Consider the following 22,895-nt stretch of genomic DNA (forward strand, 5'->3'; position numbering starts at 1 on the left):
CGGAACGGAAACGCGTGCTGGCCCCGAATGTCGCCCAGCACGACGACACTGTGTGAGCTGTTGCGCTCCCCCGAACGGATCACGCTAGTAAGGAAGCAAGGTTTAAAATCGACAGGAAGCAGCGTCGGCTGTGTGCAGTTTTACTGGGACGTCGTTTTCGGCGTACAGTCTAGACTACCTTGAAAGAAACGCGACGTTGGTTAACTTCGTGCGATCGGTACCCGTTACGCGGTGTTTGCCTTGGACATTATCGAACGCCCCGTAATCTGCCATTTGCTTTCAAAATGGCCCCAGCATCGGTCCCCCATCTTTAGACAGTGCACTGGGTTTGACAGGGGGAGAATGGCAAACGCAGATAAGACACTCAAGTGACGCGTGCTTGCCTTTGCGACCCCTTATCATTGCGGTCAACGTGTGCGTGCTTTCGGTTATTGCCCCCCCCCCCCCCCCCCCATCCTTCCGGTCAGTGTGTACATGCACGGCGGTTACGTACTTACGCGGGAGATAAAGGGGCTGGAAGCGGGGTGGGGGTTGTCTTTTTCGCATTGCTTGCGCTTTTTAATCCCCCTCCGTCGACCGTGGCGTGTCGCGGTGGCAGCCAAGGGCGTGCGAGGACGTTATCGCAGGCGTCGTCCAAACGTAACCACTTCCGCGTTTGCTCGTCCGTTTCGCTCTGGCGGTGTTTTGATATCTTTCCTGCTTCTCTTGCGTGTCTTGTGCTTGGTCGTAACGTTGTCACTGACCGCCTTTTTTCTTGCCTGTCTTATCGGCGGCGGGAGTGAAGAATGCGCGATCGTTGGTACGGCAGTGGGGGCGCCTGATCGAGCCGCTGCGCTTTCAGTCGCGCGCGGTTACTGTCGGACACCCTCGGAAGCCGCGTGACGGTGAGCGTGTTCAGTGCCTTCTGTCGCGGCGTCCTGCGAGCGCACTAATGGAAACAGACCCTGTTGGCTGCGTCCGCACTGTTCTCTTTGTGTCGTTACTAACTGATGGGCGACTATTGCTAGTTGAAACTTACCCCCGTTCCTGGTTTCGCGTCGTCGTCGCCGTCGGCGTCGTCCCTCGTAACCAGCTCCATTTTCATTCCCACCTTCCTTCCCTTACGGCGCGACTCAGGTGTCCACAGAAACAAGTGTGACAGACACTGCGCCTTTCCATTCCTGTGAGCCAATTATGAAAGTTTGAAGTTCTCACACGGTGAGGATCCGACACAGATTGGTTCGGGGCTGGTTGTGAACGGATTGGTGCACTGCATGGGCTAGTGGCATGAACTTCTCGAAGCGTGTGCGATACGGAAGGTTGTAGGCAAGCTGCAGTGGTAGCGCGTGACACGGCTAAGAAACTATCCGTGGTACGGTTCCGGCGAAACCCGAGGGCTCGGGGAAGACTATTATCGATGCGAGGCTGTGGTCACTGCGGACTGCCAAAGACCGGGATGGTGCTTGCCTGCTAGGCGTGCAGGCACTGCACCGAGAAGTAAAGACTGAGGAAGGGAGAGAAGCGCCACGTGTGTCCTCTTCGTGCAAAGCCCTGCCCTTGCGTCTGTGCCCTTCGTCCGGTGGTTGTCTTTGCGGGGATTTGCTTGCCTTCGCATTGTAGCATGTACTGGTGCTGAATGCGTGCGCTGCCGTCTCGTAAGCTGCCTTCCGTGCTCTGGTGGCCGCCGGCGGGCTGATCGCGGGGCTTAATTTCTTCCCCGTCTCGGAGATGCGTTTCAGATGTGTTTTTAATGGACCCCGGAGGAAAAAAAAATATCGAGGCGCCTTCTCTCTCTTTCTCTCTCTTTTCATTTCTTTCCCTTGCTCTTCTTCCCCTCAGCGAAGATACACCGCCATCATCACGCACCCACCCGGTTTGAGAAAGTGACGTGCACGACCGTTTGGCGGTACCCCTTGTCCGCTTCCTCTTTCTCTTCAGCATTGGGCCTCGTCTCCGATCGGTGGAGCACGCGCGCAGCCTTGAGGGACTCGCTGGCCTCATGGAATCCTCCCGTCGTCACTTCATTTTCGTCTTTCTTTTGTTTTTGTCGTTTCTTAGCACTTCCTGAAATTTCCCTTTATTTAGTTCCTGCCCCACCGGGAGTTTCTTGCGGTTCTTCAGCGCTTTCCCTTTTTAGTTTTTCCCACGCCCGCCTTTGTGTCGCTGGTGTTCCGATTTTATTTTACTCTCCGCAGCAGCGAAAAAAAAAAAAAGAAAAAGGCGGAACACGAGGTAATCGGTGTAGTCGCGGCCTGCTCCTCTGAGGAGCGGCTGAAGGAAGTAAGGAAAAGCTCCCACGTGCTGCTGCTAAATGCGATGTGCGATCAGTGCGGGCGGCGCAGAAGAACGGGGAATTCGTTTATGCGAAAAAGCCTTAGCAGCTCCTTACGTCATTCCCCCTCCCTTCCCACTTATGCGCCTGTAGGCCTTGAACGTCTATTCTGTCCTCTTTGCATTTCTGGGCATTAATTGTGCAATGATGCTTTATTATCATTATTACTTAGCGCTGGGCAAGCGCCACTTCCTCTGTGCAACCGCTGCGCGTGTTTTGCATGCCGAATGATGAGTGGTAGTGCATAGGGTGGCCCTGACGTCGGGTCAAGTAGGCGATGAGAGTCGCACTTCGTAGCATCTTTTTGAGCAGGCAGCGAGGCCTGTCGTGATTCGTATGTTCTGCATTGGCGCTGTTGACCCTCGTTTTTCGAAACTGTCCGGACAAGCAGCGGACGCGCCCGTCGTACGTGGGCCGCGGCCTGTTTCCACGTGCTGGCCCTCGGGTATCGGCGCGGTCTATGCGTGTGGGGCGTTCCACGAATATGCGCATTGAGCGCGCGAATCGAAGCGGCGGGCCGATCCCTTTGGGCCGCATTGATCCTTGCTCGCCGGGGCTTTTATTCCTTGCGGATAGGGTTCGATCCGGCACCGACGCGAGGTTGGAGCGACGAGGATCGGAATATGTATGGAGACCCCATGGGGGCTGAGGAGGAGGAGGACCGCAGTGTCATCGGTGATGCAAATGAAGTGCGCCGGTGGAGGAGGAGGCTGTGCTCGCCCCCCCCCCCTCCCCCCCTCCCCCCCCCCCCCCCCCCCCCCTCCGTTGCGTTCCCTGTTTCCGTTGTCTTTTTCTGGTTCCGCGATGAATGGAGATTTGCTCCCTAATTGGGCGTCCGCCTTGCCGGCAGCTTCTCTCGCATTCTGGCCATTGTGCGTGCGTGAGAAGGCCATGACTATCTGTGTGTGCGTTCGACGCTGCGTTCTTTCTGGTCGTCATCGTACAAAGCGAAAAGGTAGCTGCATGCAGGGTTGGTGGGCACTGTGTCCGCCGCAGTGCAGTCCGTAGTGCGGGTTTTCTCCTGTCGCCGGTATCGCCCCCTCTCCCCATTTTCCTGGACGGTACGGCAACCTTCGGTGCATATTTACCGTGCTCATGTACACATTGTATAAGTGAACGAGAGAAACGTGGGGGCGGTGAGCTAAATAAGCACGGGTGCGGGTCGCCTGTACATGCACCCGAGTTGGTGCGCCAAGAGCTGCAATGAAGGTCATCTCCCGCCGATCATCGGTGTTGTGCAGTGGCAAATTTTCGGCCTAGTGCCGTTCGCTGTGCGCAGATCTCGCGCGAGGCGGACGCACCCTGCAGGTTTCGGTGTTCGCTGATTGCTCAGCGGTCGTTCCGCAAATGGGTGGGGGTACTGGAACTGAGATAATAATAATAAAAGGCCCCTACTGTGGCGGACTGCTATTTTCATGATCGCAGTCGCCCTCGGTCTCCGTTCAGGTACAGTGCACTGGTTGAGCTACTGCGTCGGCGAGCGTTGCGAGGAAGCTGCGCCATCGCCCCCCTAGCTCGGTGTTTGCTCCCTTTGCCGAAGTCGTCCGAGCATCGTTGCTGCAATCCGCGAAACGAGTTCCGCTTCCTCGACGGGGCTGACTCCCGGTTGGGGCGGCTCAGAGCAGCTCCTGCGCCTATGAGCCGTGTCCGGGCAATGGCTGCTGCTACTACTGCTGCCGGCGGGGTCGATTTAGGTCTCGGCAGTTCCGCTGACCCGCCGTTAGGGTCTTTCTCGGTCGCTGGTGCGCCCGCCCTTTTGTCATCTTGGAGCTCGGCAGCTTGCCGCGTATCTTCCCTAGCGCGGGTGTTGTGCGGCTTGAGCTGTGCGTCTGTCCCAATCAGTGGAGCCCTGGCCGTCGTCGCTTCGTTTCCGTGCCGACGATTCGAGTCGTAACGGCGAACGAAGGAAGATCATCGTCCGGGCCGGCGCTGGCTCGCCATAAGGGTCTGATTGCTTCCGTGCGTCTGCAGTGCGATAAAAAAATAAGCGCAGGAAATACTGCCGCGTCGTGCGCGCGCCGCCTATCGCGCGGAGATTTCTCTCCTTACACGCCTCCCCGACCGACTCTGCACATCGTTTCACCCGTGGGTCATACTTGCTCAGCCGTTTCTGCCGCTGGTGCTGTTTCTCTGCGGCGGCAGTTTTGAAAGCTTATTGCGTTCCTACCTAGTTGTGCTCTCCGGTACTTGATTAGTTAAAGAGAATAGAGGGAGACCGCAGATGTCTGTGGTGGGAATTACTGTCGAGCGCTCGCAACCGCTCCGACGTGGTGTTGCTGGTCCACTGAAATGCTCTCTTCTCCTTTCTCGCTATCCGCTACATCCACTACACGAGGACAGATGATCACATTCTGCTGGGTTCCGAGCCATCTTGGAATAGATGGTAATGAGAGAGCCGCTTTTTGTGCCGCACAAACTCAAAAGAAGGAAATAACAAATATACACATTTCCCACAAAGGCCTGAAATTATTACAGGCTAAGCTCAGTCGATGACAGACTAAATGGAACAGAGGAAATAAGCGGCACCTGGTAAAATCCATCCTAGGAGACTGGAAGTCATCCGCACAGCATCCCACTTAACTCGTACGCGGAAATCCGCTTGTTGAAATTTTATCCGTATTTAATTTCTTCAAAGAATCAGGTATCCTAAATAAATTGTAACACCCTGAAAACTGTTCATTTCTGCTGAAAAGAAACTATACTCGGGGACAACTTTTTGTGGTAATGGAGCCAAAGTTACGGGGGCGGGGCTTTCCTGTGTTACTACGCCATACCTGACCTCGGCTGCGGTCTCGGCACCGCGCACGACGTACGTTGTTAGAAACAGACGCTCGTTACGAACGTGCGCAGAAATGATCCGAGTAAAGCGGCAGACGCATCCCGCTCTTCCCCGCGAAGATTGTCGACAGGCCGCGCAGCCATCGACATGAACACTGCGTAATAAACTCTCGCCGTACTGGCTAGTACTGTAGTATAAGACTGATATGATTATATGGTTAATAGTTCCGTAATGGTATAACGTTCCAGAGCATCACTTGCGAAATTTCAGCAGGCACTATATTCTTGCGCGGAGCGAGCTGGTGCGTTTCGGCCCCGTAGCTTCCACCACATTGCCACAGAAAGTTGTCCCCGAGTATAGTTCGATCTTCTGCTTGGCTCATGATGGCCTTAGCTGCCTCTGCGCCATTAAACCCAAAAGAACACTATTCTCCTTTCTCTTAGAGCTTACATAATGGCGCTCTTTCACTGAGTGCAATCGCAGGTTGGGTTTTCTCGTCATCGCTTAGCTATCGGCGGATAACGAGGCAGTGAGTACGAGACGATCGGCCTCAAGACAACTCCCGACTCCAGCATCAAAACGTGGGGTGGAGGACGAATCGGCGACCGGAGACAATCGGCGACTTGAACGTTCGGTAGAAAGAGCCAGCAAGTCCGACGGCACCGTGGTTGTTCAAGGTTTCGGCGGAGAACTGGACGGTCAGCTTGGAACCGATTTCTGGCGGCGGAAGAACCTTTCTTTTAGCCCCATTGAACGCGGCTGGTCAGTGTCGACAATCCGCTACGATAGCGTCGATTGTATTGAGCGTGGCCAGTAGCCTGCCGCGAAACGACAGCGACACGTCTAATGGGGCGGCTCGCGTTGTCACGGGCGGGCAACTGCTCTTCACTGGAGTGCTGGGCGAGTCGGTGCTCCGTCGAGTTCGACAGACACATGCGAAACTTCGCCCGCGGTCTGAGCCGCGTTCCACCGCGGCTGTATTCGCTTTCAGCGTCGGACCGACCGCGCCGCTGAAATGGCTCATCGTCGCTCAGCTTCTAAGCCGTGTTTGTGCCGCCAACGCCTGTTCGGCTAAGCCTCGGCTTTTTTTTTTTTTTTTTATTTTTTGTCTAGTCGAACGCCTCTCAACTTCCGCCTGTTTTGCTGCTTCTGTTCCGTCGGGTTCTCCAGTAGCCCTCTCGCACTGTTCGTCGGTGCCCTTCCTCGCGCCACCACTGGTCGGCCGGCCGGCCGCCTGTCGGAGCGTGAACCGTGCGCTCCTAATCGCGGTCCGGTACTTGCGCGCACGCGCGCTCCTAATCCGCAGTTAATCCGATTACGAGATTCCGCCTCGCTACTCTGTCCTGAGCGTCCGCGCGGGTGCCGGCTATTGGCGGCGTCTCTCCCTGCATTCGCGAAATTAGAAACGAAGGAAATTAAAAGCAGATACCGTGTAGTTCGCCGACTGTGTGCGGACGACGCATGATGGTGTTTTCGGCGATCTGAGGGAACAAATAAATAAAGCGCATGCGGTACACACAGTGAAAATGGAAGGACTCGTGCTCAGCAGAGCTTTTAGATGTGCTTGTTAAGTGGACGTTGGCTGTTCGCGTGGACCTAATAGAAAGGGAGCCGCTCTCTTTTAATGCTCACGGCTGCAGGTGAGCGAAACCATCTTTCGCATCGGAGAGTTTGCTTTCCTCTTTCGGCTGTGCGCTTCTCCCTCCACTCTTGTGCAAGTTTTACGCTTGGTAGCCGGGGATCTAATGTAAACACTTGTTTGCTGCGGCGAGGCGGTTCACCTGCGTTAATCCCTTTCCGTGTCACGTGCCTAGGTGGCTCAGGTGTCGCGGTTGTCACTGTGAGTAGAACGTGGACAAGTTGATAAGGATTGGCAAAAATGTCGACCAGCCCTGTGCGTTCAGCACTCGACATGCTGACTCTTTTCCCGTGGTGATCTGAGGGCAGTGAGAGCTCGTAGCTCTTCCGGGCACTCATTTGAGGCTGAAGTCTTGCCGCAGGGTTAGCGAGCGAGTTCCTGCGACGCAGAGTGCCAAAATAAAGGGTTACCCGTGGGGCTAATTTATCTCGATTAGAGGACGTGGTTCGTGACAAGGTTTGTATTCCCTGTGTCGTGTTTCCCTTTTACGGGGAGCTTGTGACCGACACGACCCAAAATTCTATGATGGTACGTTTTGGAAAGGGCGCTATGGCCGCAGTTGTGCCTTACGCTCTTCGTTTCAGCGAAGTTGGTGACGTTTTTTGCTGTCCTATTCGGGGCTGGTAGCGTTGGCGTTTGCGACCAACTCCTGGGTGTCGAACGATGCTCAAAGCGGCCAATGCAATTTTGGAGATGTCTGCGACAACCGCACAACGTTTCACAAGCTGCTTGTAGCGCTACGAACGATAGGGGTGACAATCCCGGTCAGTCTGGGTGACGCGCACCACATGGTTTCCTGCAACGTTTTTTGTCGACAGGCGCGTATGAACACAACTCGTATTGTGCACCGTCGTGATTAACCTGAGTCGCCCTTATTTTTTAGTAGTATGGAGTCTGTAGTGCGCCCGAGGATGAAAAAACAAAAGCATTTGGCCCGCGCGGAAATCGGACAAGGCGAGTGAAAGAAGCGTCCGCTCTCTGGGGGGGCGGAAGTCGCCGCTGTCAGCTGACGCTTTGCCGATGAGTCATAAAAGGCGCCTCCGCGGCGACCTTGAAAAGGTCGGCCACTGGGGAAAGAGGAGGGGCCGCGGCTTTTCCTACGTCGTCGCCGAGGCGCGACCTTGCTGCCTTGCGGGGCCGTCCTTGCTCCCCCCCCCCCCCCCCCCTTCTTCTTTTCCTCCTGTTTACCGGGATGATTTATACGAGCAGTGTGCGTGCGTCTGTGCCTGCTGCGTTTCGTTTGTGCGCTCCCCCCCCCCCCCCCCTACTCTTTTGCCCACCCTCCCGTGTATTGACGGTGGCGGCGGTGGTTTACCGCTCTCTTTCTCGAGCCTCCGCTTTCTGCTGCTTGTGTATCTGTGTTTTTGTTTCGCATCGTCGACCGGTGTTCATTTAATGGCTTCTTCTTTCGCGCTGGTCGCGTGCCCGCGGCGTGTTGTTTGTGTCCTTCAGTCGTCGCGCCTTTTCTTTTTTTTTTCTCTCTCTCTCTCTCTCTCTCTAGCTCTGTTTTCGTGCGTAGACAGGGGCGTGTGCTCGCTCTGCAGCTGTTTTCACTGCGGAACGTTGACCTCCCGCTGTTGCGTTGGCACGCGCGGCACGGGTTGGTAATTAAGTGGCGCCCTCCTTCGGCAGCAGCGAGCCTCTTTCGGGAGAATGTATCGGGTGCCCTGTTGCAGCTGCGGCGTACTGCTCCGTTTTCGACTTTCGCGGGGCGGAGTACGAGTGTAGTATAAGGACGAAGTGATTACCCCGTTATAATCGGCAGGATTGGTCGCAACGACGAAGATTGCGGCGAAGTTGACGTCGGAAAGGATGCGAATATGTGTCCAGAAACGGAAGTCGCTAAGCGGGCAGAAAAAAAAAAAAAAATTAAAAAAAAATTACATAAATATAAAAAAATCTCCCGAGTGGTCCGAGCTTGCTTCGAACACACGCCGACGAGAACACGGCAGCTTGTCCGACCTGTAAATTACTCATCCGCCTTGCCGTCGCAGTACGGGGGGAAACGAGGTTTTCGCAAGTTAACCGCACTTGCAAAACGTTTAACCACATCGGGACGCGCTACGTATCGGCGGCTGCGTTTCGATGGAGGCGAAACGAAGAGGCGTCCGTGTGCTGTGCGATGTCAGCGCACGTTAAAGATCCCCAGGTGGTCGAAATTACTCCGTAGCCCTCCACTACGACTCCCCTTTCTCTCTTTCTACTTTCACTCCTTCCCTCATCCCTTCCCTTACGGCGCGGTTCAGGTGTCCACAGAGCAAGTGAAACAGATACTGCGCCTTTCCCTTCCTGTGAACCAACCAACCAACGCGCTACGTAGATAGCATCTTCAGTATGACTGATTTGTTCAACTCATGGACAGGGTGTCACATAAATGAGTAAAAGCCTTTGTAAGAAAGAATACATAGTACACAAGTCATTGATGTTACCTCACAGCGTAAGTCCGGTTGCAACAGTTCCGAACATTGCAATCGAACAATGAAAATAAGGTGCTCAGATACATCAACACTTGGAATGTGAAGGAAAATTTGCGTTATTTTAATTCTTGAAGTGCTGCAGTAGCTGCTCTTTAAATTTAACTGGATTTCGTTCAGCGACAGTCGAAGCTGTGGTCCTTCCTATCGTAACGTTGCTTGGGTAAATACGACTTATTAAATGCAGTAGTACATCACTGCAAGAGCTCTATGCTTCTGATAGCAAACATAAAGAGCGGGCCTGTGGGCGAAGTGGTTGGCGCTGACGGTGGACGTGGCAGACAAACGCGTGAAGCAAGCATACTGCCGTTATTTTTCTTCGAGATTGTGTGCAGATCGAGTTGCGATTGGATACTGTCAGTTATGTTTCGAAGCCGCTCTCCACGCTGTCACCCGCCGTGCTCGTCCAGAGGGCGACGGTCTCTTCAGCTGCTGGCGTTCGAAACGGTTCTCCTCTCACCCGCCGTGCTCGGTTGCGCTGACCGGCGGTCTGTTGAGTTGCACCTGCTGGGCACCTTGGAGTACTACCCGTAGACGAACCAGGTTTACAACATCTTTATTGTAACTGGTCTCTCCTCTCCTTTGAAATTGCCTTTGACAGCTCGTTAAATAGACTCCCTAAACGCAGCCCCTATCATTGCGCCAATAGGGACGCAGTAAACTCTCTGGGCGGGGCCAATAGGCTCCAGCACAGTTCCTCCTTTCTCCCGTCATCCTGTACGCAAACATCACGCGTGCACATTCCAGAGTTCAAATCCGCTGCCGTGGTCACGTACGTCCTTGCCGGACAGCCCGAGTCCCGTGGGAATCAGCTTCCTGGCCTCCGCGGCTCCTTTACACAAGAGCCCAGCGCGCGCACACACACAAACACACACCTCCACACACCGTGGATGATCTGCGGTTCGAATAGTGCTGCTGGCCTTGCCGACGCGGGACATCCGGAGTCGTCTTGCGGGCGGGGTTTCGTCGGCGACTTGAAATCCGCGCCAGCCAGGCGATCCGCGATCCAGGGTCACGGGAAATGAACGAAAAGTCACGCACCGCGCTCCGGCCCTCAAGTGCACGCCCCACAGCTGCGCTCGCGACGAGCAGGCGCCAGTCCAGAAGCCGACGGTGTAGTATGTCGCGTTGATGAGCACAACACCTCCCCACCAAGTGTGCTGCATAAGTCTTTATAATGCAGCCACACACAACACACAAGCGAACAACGCGACGCGGCTGGCGTCAGGTTCAATACCCCCCGCCATCCGCGCCCACACGCAATGACAAAGCCCAAACCATTCTTAGGCCATTTACCTTTCCCTCGATGCGCTTAGCTCCATTTAGTTGGCCGCCACCAGCCTTGACATAGCATCGGCGTTGGCATTTTGCGTGCCCTTGGAGAGCGAGAGCCCAGCGAGTCAACTTGGCACTATGCGGGCTGGTAAGCGTAAGGTACTTAAGGGGGTTGTGGTCCGTTACCACACGCACCTGTGCACCAAATAGCCAAGCCTTGAGCTTACTCAGTGCCCATATGATCGCGTAGGCTTCCTTCTCGATTGTGGCCCACCGAGTCTGGGTCGGACTGAGATTCTTGCTTAGAAATGCGATCGGGCGTTCGTTCCCCTCCTCGTCGCACTGTGCGAGACATGCTCCTACGGCGTAGTCGGAGGCATCGGTGGATAGTATAAACTCCTTACTAGGATCTGGTGCATACAGCGATGTCGCGCGCCCTAAACACTCTTTAATGCTCTCGAACGCATTCTGTGCCTCGCTGTCCCAAGGTAGCCGATGAGGGGTCCTCCTCTTCGTCAGGTTAGTCAACGGGAGAACAATACGCGAGTAGTCAGGGACATACTGTCTATAGTAGTTTGCCAACCCGAGAAAACTCCTCAGCTGCCGCTTCGTCTGTGGCGGGGGAATCTCCTGGATAGCGCTGACCTTTGCAGGATTCACGCTTTGCTTACCCGATCCTACTATGTGACCAAGAAACTCTACCTCCCCTCTTGCGAATCGGCATTTAGCTGCATTCACAGTGAATCCCGCAGCTGCTACGGAACTTAGAACATTGTCGATGTGCCTCAGATGATCCTCCCACGTCTCGGAAAATATGGCGAGATCATCAATGTAAGCGCAGGAATACTCTCTGTGTGGTGCTAATACCTCGTTAATGATTCGCTGGAACGTGGAGCTAGCGTTCCGAAGCCCGAAAGGCATCACTTTCCAAGCGTATTGCCCGACCGGCGTTACGAACGCCGTCAATGCTTGAGACTGCTCATCTAAAGGTATTTGCCAATATCCCCTCAGCATGTCAATGAGGGTGATGTAACGCGCCTTTGCCACCAGAAACAAAAGCTCCGAAGGTATGCTCATGGGGAATGCGTCCGGTTCCGTAACGCTGTTGAGCCTGCGATAGTCGCAGCAGAGCCTTATGCCGCCGTCCTTCTTAGATACACAAACTATGGGATAGGCATGGGCGCTCTCTACCGGAAAAATCAGACCCCACTCACACAGTTCGTTAATCTGCCTTTCCACTTCCTTCCGAAACACCATTGGTACCTTGTACGCATGTCCGGCTACCACTTCAGATCCTGCCTTCAGCCTTATTCTGTGCATGCCAGCGGTGCACTTGCCCGGTTTACTACCAAACACTTGTCCGTGCTTAGCGAGCACCGTGGTCAGCTCCTCCCGTTGCGATTGGGTAAGGTGGCTCAAAGCTTCGCCCGACACGCTACTTCCTTCGTCAGACGGTGTTGGGAATGTGGGCACGTCGCCGAAGTCACTGTCCCCTTCGAAAACTGTGCCTACAACATTAACGCGTGCGTGGTAAGCTCGGAGTTTGTTGGCGTGCACAGCCCGACGTGTGCCGCCTTCCAACTCGATTAGGTAACTGTAGGGCCGCAACCTTTGTACAACTTTGACCGGTCCTATCCACCTTCCCATCAATTTGCCTTGGCCTTCCTTCTCCAGCCACAACACTTCGTCCCCTTCCGCGAACTGTTTATCCGTCGCGCGGAGATTGTAGCGATTCGCATACTTTCTCTGAGCATCGGTGCAATTACTTTCAGCTGTCGCATGTGCCTCAGCTAACCGTTTGCGCAGCTCCGAAAGATATTCCTCAGCTGGGATTGTTAGAGAGTCCGGGACGGACCAGTCCCCACTCCACGACTTCTGCAAGATGGAAAGAGGCCCCACTGGCACCCTCCCGTACATCAGCTCAAACGGAGAGCGGCCCGTCGTTTCGTTAGGTACCTCTCTGTATGCCCACAGCAAAAATGGAACAAATTTGTCCCAGTCCCTGCCGTGCTCCTCCACAATACGGAATAACATGGATTTGAAGGTACCGTTCCAGCGCTCAACTAGTCCATTGCTCTGCGGGTGGTCCGGCGTGGAGAACCTTGGGCATGTTCCAAGCCTGGACAGCATCTCTCTAGTTAACTGAGCCGTGAAATTTGTGCCTTGATCACAGCACACCGTTTCCGGTATACCCATGCGTGCAAAGATCTGTAGCAACGCCTCGCACGTAGCCTTTGCTGTCAGCGCGCGCAAGCATACGACCTCTGGCCACCGAGTGTTAACATCAACAACGCACAACGCGTAACGGTGCCCTCGCGCAGACGGTGGTTCAATTGGCCCTATGCAATCAACGTTGATGACTTGAAACGGGCTGTCTGGTCTAGAGAGGGGTGTGATCGGCACACGATCGAGAGTGCGCGCAGGGGCCTTTACCTGGCATGAATGGCACGTACGACAGTGTTGCTTGACATCTCTGGCCAAGCCTGGCCAGTAAAACGACCCCTTTATTCTCTGAAACGTTTTACGTTCGCCCAGGTGCCCTGCCCACGCTGAATCATGCGCCAACCTTAAAACCTCCGCGCGCCGTTCCGAAGGTAGTACCAATTGACAACACTCGTGTCCAGCAACTGGCTCTCGATGGAACAGCAGCTCGTCCCGTATAAGCATGCCATGCGAGCCTTCTTTAGCCTGAGCCCATGCTTCCTTTAGCGATTCATCGGCAAGCTGAGCGTTCCGGAACAGCTGCCTTGCTGTCTGGTTCGTTTCGGTTTGGCTGGCAGCAGGCTCCGCCTCGACGACGCACGCCACAGCATCAGCGTGTCCCGTATCTGGCCCGTCTGGTTCATCTGTATCTGATTCCACAGCTACTAACTCATCTGCTGGTGTTAGTGCTCTCTCCCCGAGAAGCTCATTGTAGTCATCTGGCGTAATCAGTGCATCTACGCCTGCGACTAGTTCATCGGTAAGCGCACACAGCACTCCTCGTTCGGACGGGTTGAACGACACTAGGGGAGCACCCTCCGTTGCCTTTAATGGCACGTAAGCCAGCTCGGCGACAACCTCACTCCCAAACGCTCCTCTCAGCTTCAGTGTTGACCCCGCGCCTTCATACTCGCGGCAAAGTGACTTACGAAGGACAGTTACATCGGCACCCGAATCAACCAAAGCTCTGAGCTGCTGACCCGTGCTCTCTATTGTGACAATACGTTTGTCGCCTGCCTCGTTCTGTCGCCTGTCACTCCCTGTCGCCATCTCCTCGCTAACTGGAATTTCCACTCGAGCAACAACCTGTCTTTCGCCTCTGCGACTGCTACTTCCATTTTTTGTTGAGACAGTTTCTTTTCTCGGGCATTCTCTTGCAAAGTGGCCTCTCTCGTGACATTTATAGCACTGTCGCCCGGGACGCCTCTCAGCCGTACTGCCTCCCAATTGAGATGACGTAGCGGTTCGCTTCTCGGCATGGTGGTTTGCCGTTGCGGACGCAGCTAGTCCTACTGCTGACCTACACCTCCGACTCTCTTCGAAGTTCTCTGCGAGCTCTACGAGGTCACTAGGTTTGAGAAAACCTTCTTTCTCACTCAAGGCAACGTGTGCTCTTGCATCGGCGCTTAAGCATTCCTTCATTCGGTCTGTCACCGCCAGCTGTTTGAACTCCTCAATGGTGCGCACTTTACAGCTGTCTAGGTAGTAGTCGAGATAATTCTCTAGTCGTACGGAGAACTGTTCCCAGGTTTCTCCTGCCTCCTTGCTGCTTGACGAGAATAATCTCTTGTATTCTGCGGCTGACAGTCGCAGTCCGCGAAGAATTTTGTCTTTCAAAGAAGCGAAGTTTTTCCTCTCATCTGCTGATAACCGTACGAGGAGCCCTCGCGCCCTTTCGCTCAGCCTCGGTAAAACCAGTCCGGCCCACCACTCGGTCGGGACGTCGTACGAGCATAAGGTCGCCTCCACCTCCTCAAACCATCCAGGCACTAATTGCTCTTGATTCGGCATTGGTGCCAGGACGCCTTTCAATAGGCTCGCGTATTTTAGCCTTCTATCTTCATCTGTTCCAGCATTCGCCGCGACGGTGCTGCCGCTATCGCTAAGCTCCACGCTCTGTCCATAGCGCAATCGCTCTGTTTCTAGAATCAATTTTTGATTCTCTTTCTGGGCCTCTACAATTTTTAGTTGCAATTGCAGTAGTGCCAACTGCTCTGACGTAGCCTCCAGTGTGGAGTCTACCTCATCTTCGCCTGCCTTGCCGGCGGCTGCCAACTCTTCACTCTGATCCCCCTCTGCCATTTTTCCTCCTTCCTTAGCGCAATCGCTCCTCAAAACCCAGGGCTTTGACATAGCATGCGCCCGCAGATGCCAAAGGGGTACTCGCCTGACTGCCGCTGGTGTCCCTTGGGGTGGGTCCCCTTGCGCCGAATTCAAGAAGCTGGGAGCGTCTTCACGAATTGGCTTTCCAAGCGGTTGTCACGGTCAGGCGTCGTCGTTGACGAGGCTCGTAGTGTCGCCGTCGTCGTTCCCGTAGACTCCAGTTCAGCCACAGCAGATCCTGTCGACTGCGCCAGTTAAGTTTCGAAGCCGCTCTCCACGCTGTCACCCGCCGTGCTCGTCCAGAGGGCGACGGTCTCTTCAGCTGCTGGCGTTCGAAACGGTTCTCCTCTCACCCGCCGTGCTCGGTTGCGCTGACCGGCGGTCTGTTGAGTTGCACCTGCTGGGCACCTTGGAGTACTACCCGTAGACGAACCAGGTTTACAACATCTTTATTGTAACTGGTCTCTCCTCTCCTTTGAAATTGCCTTTGACAGCTCGTTAAATAGACTCCCTAAACGCAGCCCCTATCATTGCGCCAATAGGGACGCAGTAAACTCTCTGGGCGGGGCCAATAGGCTCCAGCACAGTTCCTCCTTTCTCCCGTCATCCTGTACGCACAACATCACGCGTGCACATTCCAGAGTTCAAATCCGCTGCCGTGGTCACGTACGTCCTTGCCGGACAGCCCGAGTCCCGTGGGAATCAGCTTCCTGGCCTCCGCGGCTCCTTTACACAAGAGCCCAGCGCGCGCACACACACAAACACACACCTCCACACACCGTGGATGATCTGCGGTTCGAATAGTGCTGTTGGCCTTGCCGACGCGGGACATCCGGAGTCGTCTTGCGGGCGGGGTTGCGTCGGCGACTTGAAATCCGCGCCAGCCAGGCGATCCGCGATCCAGGGTCACGGGAAATGAACGAAAAGTCACGCACCGCGCTCCGGCCCTCAAGTGCACGCCCCACAGCTGCGCTCGCGACGAGCAGGCGCCAGTCCAGAAGCCGACGGTGTAGTATGTCGCGTTGATGAGCACAACACTGTCAGAAAACCATCCGCGCAGTAGTGGACATATTACAGTGAAATAATTAGGCAAGCGTGATTCTGGCTTCGTTATAGGACAGAAGTTCCCTGGGCCAGTTTTGGGACGGAATAAGGCGGCAGCGACGATTAAAAAAAAAAAAAAAACCCAGTGTTTGAGTTTTCAGGGACCGGTTTCTTGATATGTTCCTATGATCTAATTGAACTGCTTCCGATTAAGGCATTGAGGTTACAGAAGGCTTGTATTTGTGGAATGTTGACTAGGTAAGTGTAGGTGAGACGAGAAAAAAAAAAAAAAGGGGTGGTGGGGGGGCGGGGGGCGGCAAGACCTGATCCTTGTGGATGGCGGTGATTGTAGAAACATTATACGGTCCCTTCCCAAGGAGCCCGTCGTGGTGTCGATCGTTCCATCTTGGTCCGAGCCCTGGCCAGGACTGCACCAATGCTTGGGAGTCGATATAGTACTAGATTGCGGGACAGCACTGCTGGCGACTTCACCTCGCTGTCACAGAAGAGACGGGCGGCCGCAGTGACAATGCCTTTTCTATGCGACCGCGAGAAGGCAGCCAGACGCCTCACGTCTCGTCTCTGGCACCAAAGATACTCTACCAGAGAGACAGAAAAAATAAAAACAACCGGACGAACGCCGCGATAAGCCAACGCCAGCTAGGCTATGAACACGTGTATAACATATCCGCAGGTGATTCGAGGACTCGTTGCGTGCACCTCAGATTTTTTAAATATTTCTTTTTTTTCCCCTTGGGAACCCGCGTTGCGCTGGAGGTGAAAAGCCTGTGCAGGGTTCCTGGATTACCACTTCTCGTCGCACGCGAACAGCATGGCCATTCTCCCGGGGACAGTTCAACTCTCAGCGGAAACGTGATAGTTTTGTTTCTATCTCGAACTCCGCTTTCCCGTGTTTGTGTGTATTTGGTTTGCGTTCTTAAGCTTCGGCAGTGCCGCGGTTCGAAGCACGAGTGGTGCCCGTCGTCGCTTGTTTCGCGTTAGTCTTTCGTTCCCTTGTTTTTATCTTCGTGTGCAAAGCTCTTCGTATATTGTAGCAGCGCGTAACTCGCGCGGAGATTACTCTTTCCAAGGAGGAAAGAAGTATAAGAGGTAAGAAAACAAACGAGGGGGGGGGGGGGGGGGAGAGGTGAATTAATAACGCGGGAAAATTGTCGAGACACTGAAGGAAGAATGAAGAGGCAGGCAGCGCAGGGATGTGGCCCCGGTTCTCCCGTCATATTTTCCGAAGGCCGCGGGGCCTGCCTTCCCTCGTCGGAGTCTCGCAAGACCGCCGCCTTCCGCTCTCTTGTTTCTTTCTCTTTCAACTTTTTTTCTTCCTCTTTTTAATCGACCGGTCGTTTCGGACACGGTTTCTCTTTCGGACCCGCCGTGTACAGCGCCAGACCCTCGTCCGCCCGAGTTTCTCATCTCGGCGGCACAGGAGACGGTAGAGTACGGAGGAGGCGCGTACGCACGTTGCGACCTTCTTTAACGTTTTTTTTTTTTCGCTTCCACTTCCCAGTGACTGCTTCTTCTTTTGTTCACCCCCCTCTCTGTCTCTTCCGATCTAAGTGTTGTTGCTGCTGGCCGGCTTTTTTTTTTTTCCCGGCACGTGGAGTGGGGCGTTTCTGCTCTCAGCGTCGCTGCTTCGTTAATTCAATTAAAACTTGCTGCGACATTCCCTCGCACCAACAGTCCTTTCTTTCCCTCGTCCTTCTCTACCCTGGCTAGCGTTGCGATCGAACGAGCCACTCTTCACGCTCTCCCTCTCGGTATCTGCCCTCCCACGGACTGAGCTGGTGTTCTTCGCGTTGCTCTTTTCTCGTGTTTCCTCTTTTTTTTTTTACCCCGGAACTTTTCCCTCAAGCGGGAACAAACTAGGAACAGGAAGGAAGCGGACGAAGAAAAGGGGAAAGGGGAACTTGTTGGAACGGAAGCTTCCCGGATTACCTCACGAGCAGGAATAAAAGAACGAAGAGTAAAAACGAGTTCCGAAACTGGGCGAAATGAACGACGCCGTGTTCATTCGTGGGGAACTTTTTGCGTGCAGGCAGCGCCCGAGTTGTAAGGGGTGCGCGAGGAGCGTTAGGCAGGAACATAAATATAAAAGCACGCCCGCCTCGTGGTCGTTTATTTGGTTTACGTTAATTGTCCCGCGCTTTCTCTCAGCTTTCCAGGCCACTCGCGTTCATACACAACTCTTTTTCTTCGGGGTTTTCTTCTGTTTGCAGTTTTTTTTTTCTTCGCTTCGTTTTGGCGCGCTTGTTCTGCTGATGGCATTACACGCCTGGGAGCTGGCGGGGAATTTTTTCCTGCTCCCGAAGGGACGGGGAGCCGAGTATTAGGAGGGAGAAAAAACAAAAGGGAACGTATGTACACGGATGGCAGAACAGGGAAGACAAAAAACAGGGTAACGCGATAGCACTGCACCGGGCACTGGCGGCCGTGTTTGCGGGGAGCGCTACTGGGACGGCAGAATGGTGGAGCCACATGAGCGCCAGCGCTGGCTGTGCCCAACGTTGGCTGTGCAGGCGTCTCCATGGTAACGGGGACGACGCATGCGCGGCGCGCTTGCCGCGTGATGCGTATCGCGATGCGGCCTACCGGTCTGCATCGAGCGATACTTTTTTCGTTCTCTCCCACCCCCGTTTTTTTTTTTCTCTCTCGAACGCGTGCGTGGCGTCCGCTGGAGAGATATGCGTATAAAATCGATGAATGCAATTAGGGAAGCGGGTGCCGGGGTCGTTGAGGAGGCGCGGGTGAGGGGAAGAGAGGGGAAAAATGGAACAGTCACCGTCGTAGCGGGTCTTGGCGTTTGCTTTTGGAGTTCAGCGCGGCCCCAAGGGGTGTGCTTTGCTGGGCTTGCCTCCCCCTTCTCCGGCGAAGTGAACTTGCATGTTTCGTTGTGGGACGCTTTTTGTCGGCCGCGTCTTGTTGTATAATCTGCGTATTTACTTTTTTTTTTTTGTCCCGCTTTCCTCTGTGCGTTCGTCATCCGGCGGTGGCGGCTTTGTCTTTGCCGGCCCCGGCGGTATCGTTTCCCTGCTCTGGGCCCTGCGGGTGGTCGGACGGAAAGATTAAAGAGGAACGGAACTCAAAACCCTTTAATACCCTCGCTGTGACGCGCGTTCTTCTGGCCCTGCGCACTGGCCGGGACAGTGTTGTAAACATCAAGTCCGCTCTCCTAAAATTTCTCTTTCCTTCTCTGCCGCTTACCGCCTCCTCCTGCGCAGCTTTTTCTTTCGCTTCGTCGCAGCGCGTTGTTTTAAAAGCCGGCTCCGAGCGTAGTAGGGGCGTGCTCAACGAGCTGCGCTTACGTATTACCGTCCTTGGCGCGCAAGTTGAAACGGATGCGGGTGCCTTGGGGTGCTCTTCGCGATCTTCGCTCGCTCTCGGCGACTGCGGGCGCAGTGACGCATCATCGCTCGACCTGGCCGTGCTAGGTGCGCGCAAGTGAGCGATGAAGGGAAGTTTTTTATTCTTGAAACTGCCCGCTGAAACACACTACTGCTTTTGTGCGTGATTATTTTTTTGCCTTGCCTGACAATTCGAAGGACGATTTGTTTTTCACGTTGGTTTTGGTGGTCTGCACTCTGGAGAAAATGTGCTACATACCCGACCACGATGGATGTAGCCCTTTGTAGGGGCGTAATTTGTTCATATGATATGTCGGTCGCTTTTGGCTCCTTCGATTGAACTGTAGTCGCATCTCAGGTTCTTTCTCCAGTTTTTATCGCAGAAATAACAAGCCAGGGCTTCCACATGTTAAAAAACAACGAACAAACATGGTGCGTCCTCAGGTCTTGAACAAGCGTTTTTCGTCGGGCCAGTTGATGCATCATAGGGGGAAGAATGCCAAATGAAAAGGGCGCGTTCTCAGCGAGGAGTCGAGGGGATGGCGCTGGACAGGGATGAATTTTGCTGGCTGAAACTTGTGAAAACAAATCAGGTAACGCATGCGCGCAGCACCGACAACGTCGGCAAAAAAAAAAAAAAAAAAAAAAATGGAGGTGCTGGTATATTGAACGTGTAAAAATTGCCCAATTCTGTTTGTATTCTCTCCCGGTAACCAGACCGAATTTTCGCTGTTGCATTCAGTGTCCGTCCGACTTCATTTTAAGTGCTTCCGATTTCTCGTTCTCTGAAGTGCTGTCTTGAACGCCCGCTGATTCGTTTGCTAGTTTGGCTGATGTAGGCTTTTCCACACCAGTGATGCTTCTTGGGGCCATCTTCTGTATATCGGTATTATTCAAATTTGTTTATTTCACCATATATACGGTAGGATTATGTAACGCATTTCGCTAACATACTCTGCAACAGGCTTGCCTGTGACTTCACCGCAGCTGTTTAATTGACGCGGGATTCCATGTAGCATGAAAGAGACTGCCTACTGTTGGAAACGAGATTAAAGAAAAAAAAAAAAATATTCCACTAGATCTCGCCGTATGAAAGTAAACGTGGTCAGTGCTCGCGTTTTTTTTTTTTTTTTTTGTGGGAACATATTAATGTGTACATGAGTGGCGTGGACAAGAATTGGGTATAGAAAAATAGAAAACATTGCCGCGACTGAGTCGATTACACCTCGTGCAAAATTGCAACACAGGATCGCTGTGGTGCAGTGGTAAGGCGCCCGACTTCTGTGCCGGAGTTCCCGGGTTCGATTCCGACAGCCGGAGGCTGCGTTACGATGGAGGCGAAACGAAAAGGCGCCCGTGTGCTGTGCGATGCCAGCGCACGTTAAACATCCCCAGGTAGTAGACATTTGTAGCCCTCCACTACGGCTCCTCTTTCCCCTACGGCGCGGTTCACGTGTCCACAGAAACAAGTGTGACAGATACTTAGCCTTTCCCTTCCATGTGACCCAATTATTATTATTATTATTATTATTATTATTATTATTATTATTATTATTATTATCGCGCTGTACGGCGAGATTCGTCTTCATAAAGTTCTAAATGCGCCGCCCTTTCATTTAACCCAGGTGAATACGCCATACACATATGCCATCTGAGGGAGTGCGGGCGAGGTCCGCTACCGTAGTGTCGAGTGAGTCCCCCAGGCGGCAGCTGCAGTCGACATTTTTCTTCCCGGAAACCATTCGCAGTGTTGTGTAGTTGGCGCTCGAAATGACGTGTGTCGAACACCGCCTTTCCCTTCCGTGCTTCGCGTTTTTGATGCACCGCAGATATAAACGACAAATTGGGCAAGTGGAGCGATACGATGGACGGAAAATAATTGACGCTATGATTTGGGATGACACTTCGCGTGCAGAACGCGCATTTCGGTCATATTTGCATTGCATCATTTTGCTTCGCACAGGTATAGTTTATGAGATCTTGTCTGTCCCGCTTTGATTTAATCTCCATTTTTCTTGTTGTCCACGAAAATATGTATCATTATTTTTGTTTGCTACACTCCCAGCCAAGTTTGGAAACAAAGCACGATAATCGTACACAGAACGTGCAAGAAGCGAAGCTTACATAAAGTATTTTTGGTTGAAGAGGCTGCAGACTTTAACGAGCTGAATTAACTTTCTCTTCTGCATTTCCACTACAAACATATAATGTTAAAAAATAGCTTCGCTTCCTTATTTAAAGGGCGCTGGGACAACCCCGTCAGTTTTTTGTTTTTAAGAATCGAATATGTTGGTCTGTTGTGTTGGCGTTTTTTTTTTTTTTTGTTTCGGCAGTAACACAACGAAAGTTTAATAAAAAAAAAGTATACATTTTCTCCCTCTCGCGCAAACTCGAGACGTCAGGTCTGGAGTGCACTCCTTGATAACAGTTTGGAAGTGTAGAGTGGTGCAGCCCAGCCTCGAGGATTCACGTACTTAAAAGTCATCGTGACGCACCGGGGCGCCTTTAAATGAAGGCCGTCGTTGGGGGGCGACACCTGTGTATGTCATTTTTCATGGCGAGGTCTTTTGAGTCTCGTTTTGTAGGAACACCGGCGTCGGCGTTGTCCGCCACTGGCAGGTGGAAGTTTGCAGGCTATGTGGGCGGAAATTGATTGGTCGGTGGGTTGTGTGACGTCAGTAGACCGCTTGGCTGCGTTACGGGTGGCCCTTGTGAGATGAGATGGGCGGGTACGATTTGGTTTAAATAAAGCCCGGCTTTATATCTGTTTCGGGTGATCTCACCTCGCCTGTCTAGCGGCGTTCCTCGCTCCCCCGTCGCCCGTTTCATAGCCCGTCCGCTTGTACTGACGTAGAGTGAGGTAACCACCGCGGCAAAATGCACTGAAAATGGGCGCAAGCCCCGGCGATTCGATCCGTTTAAATACCTAGAGTTTGTTTTCTGCCTCGTATTCTTCAGAATTCTCAACGTTTCAGCGCCCTGGCGTTAACAGCGTATAGGACAGCACAGCACAGTACAAGGATGCATAATTTATTTTTTATTTGCCTTTATTTCCATAAACATACATTTTATGGGGAACTTAAGGAAGAAGTTGCGCACGGCAACTTGACGGGCCTTAAACCCAGTCTGAGGATCTAGGACGTTGAGCGATGTAAGCCCATGAACCTCGATTTTGCGTGCGAGGTTCATGTGGGGTTGAAACGCGCCGTCTCTGTCGCGCCACAGATGAGAAAGAGAGGTACGTGCACGCTTCCCGTGACGTCATACTCTTTCGTGTTCGCGACGGGCGTGACACGAATACTCCGCGCCGTTCTTCCCTTTGGAGTGAAGGGGGGCGAAGAACTCCCTCTTCCTCCGCGCTCTTGTGGCTGTAATCGTCCGCCGCCGCCCATCCTCTGCAACGGAGACGACGGCACGTAGCACGATACTCGCGGCAATGCAATAGAGGGAAATTGGGGCTACGGGCCGCTCTCCGTTAGTGTCGCCCTGAAATGAAAGGAAGATTCCAAAACGGCCGTTCGTAAAAAAAGAAGATTGCCCCCTCAAACAAACAAAACAATGCAACGATGAATGGAAAGAGCGCGAAGGAGGAGAATGAGCGGTAAGTATACGGCAGGCTGCTCTCTGCCCGGACTGAAAGTTTAGCGCAGATTGAGAGGTCTATCCGTCATTCTCAGTAGCGAATAATATCGCCGTTTCTGGGCGCTGCTGC

General features: G+C 53.4%; 2 protein-coding genes across 5 annotated transcripts in view; one reads left to right on the forward strand and one right to left on the reverse strand.

The window, feature by feature from the left end:
* Positions 1 to 22,895, forward strand: part of osa (trithorax group protein osa) — a 199,449-nt gene that overhangs the window by 85,970 nt on the left and 90,584 nt on the right. The gene's annotated exons all lie outside the window — the stretch shown is intronic.
* Positions 10,661 to 15,033, reverse strand: LOC146207489 (uncharacterized). Its single transcript, XM_084596847.1, has 2 exons — positions 12,274 to 15,033; positions 10,661 to 10,673 (listed from the first exon to the last, which is right to left on the reverse strand). Exons 1-2 carry the CDS (start codon positions 14,811 to 14,813, stop codon positions 10,661 to 10,663), a joined length of 2,553 nt encoding a protein of 850 aa, XP_084452973.1. The 5' UTR covers positions 14,814 to 15,033.

The sequence above is a fragment of the Amblyomma maculatum genome, chromosome 1, assembly GCF_055883805.1.
Source record: "Amblyomma maculatum isolate TAMU_Amacu chromosome 1, ASM5588380v1, whole genome shotgun sequence".
NCBI lineage: Eukaryota > Metazoa > Arthropoda > Arachnida > Ixodida > Ixodidae > Amblyomma > Amblyomma maculatum.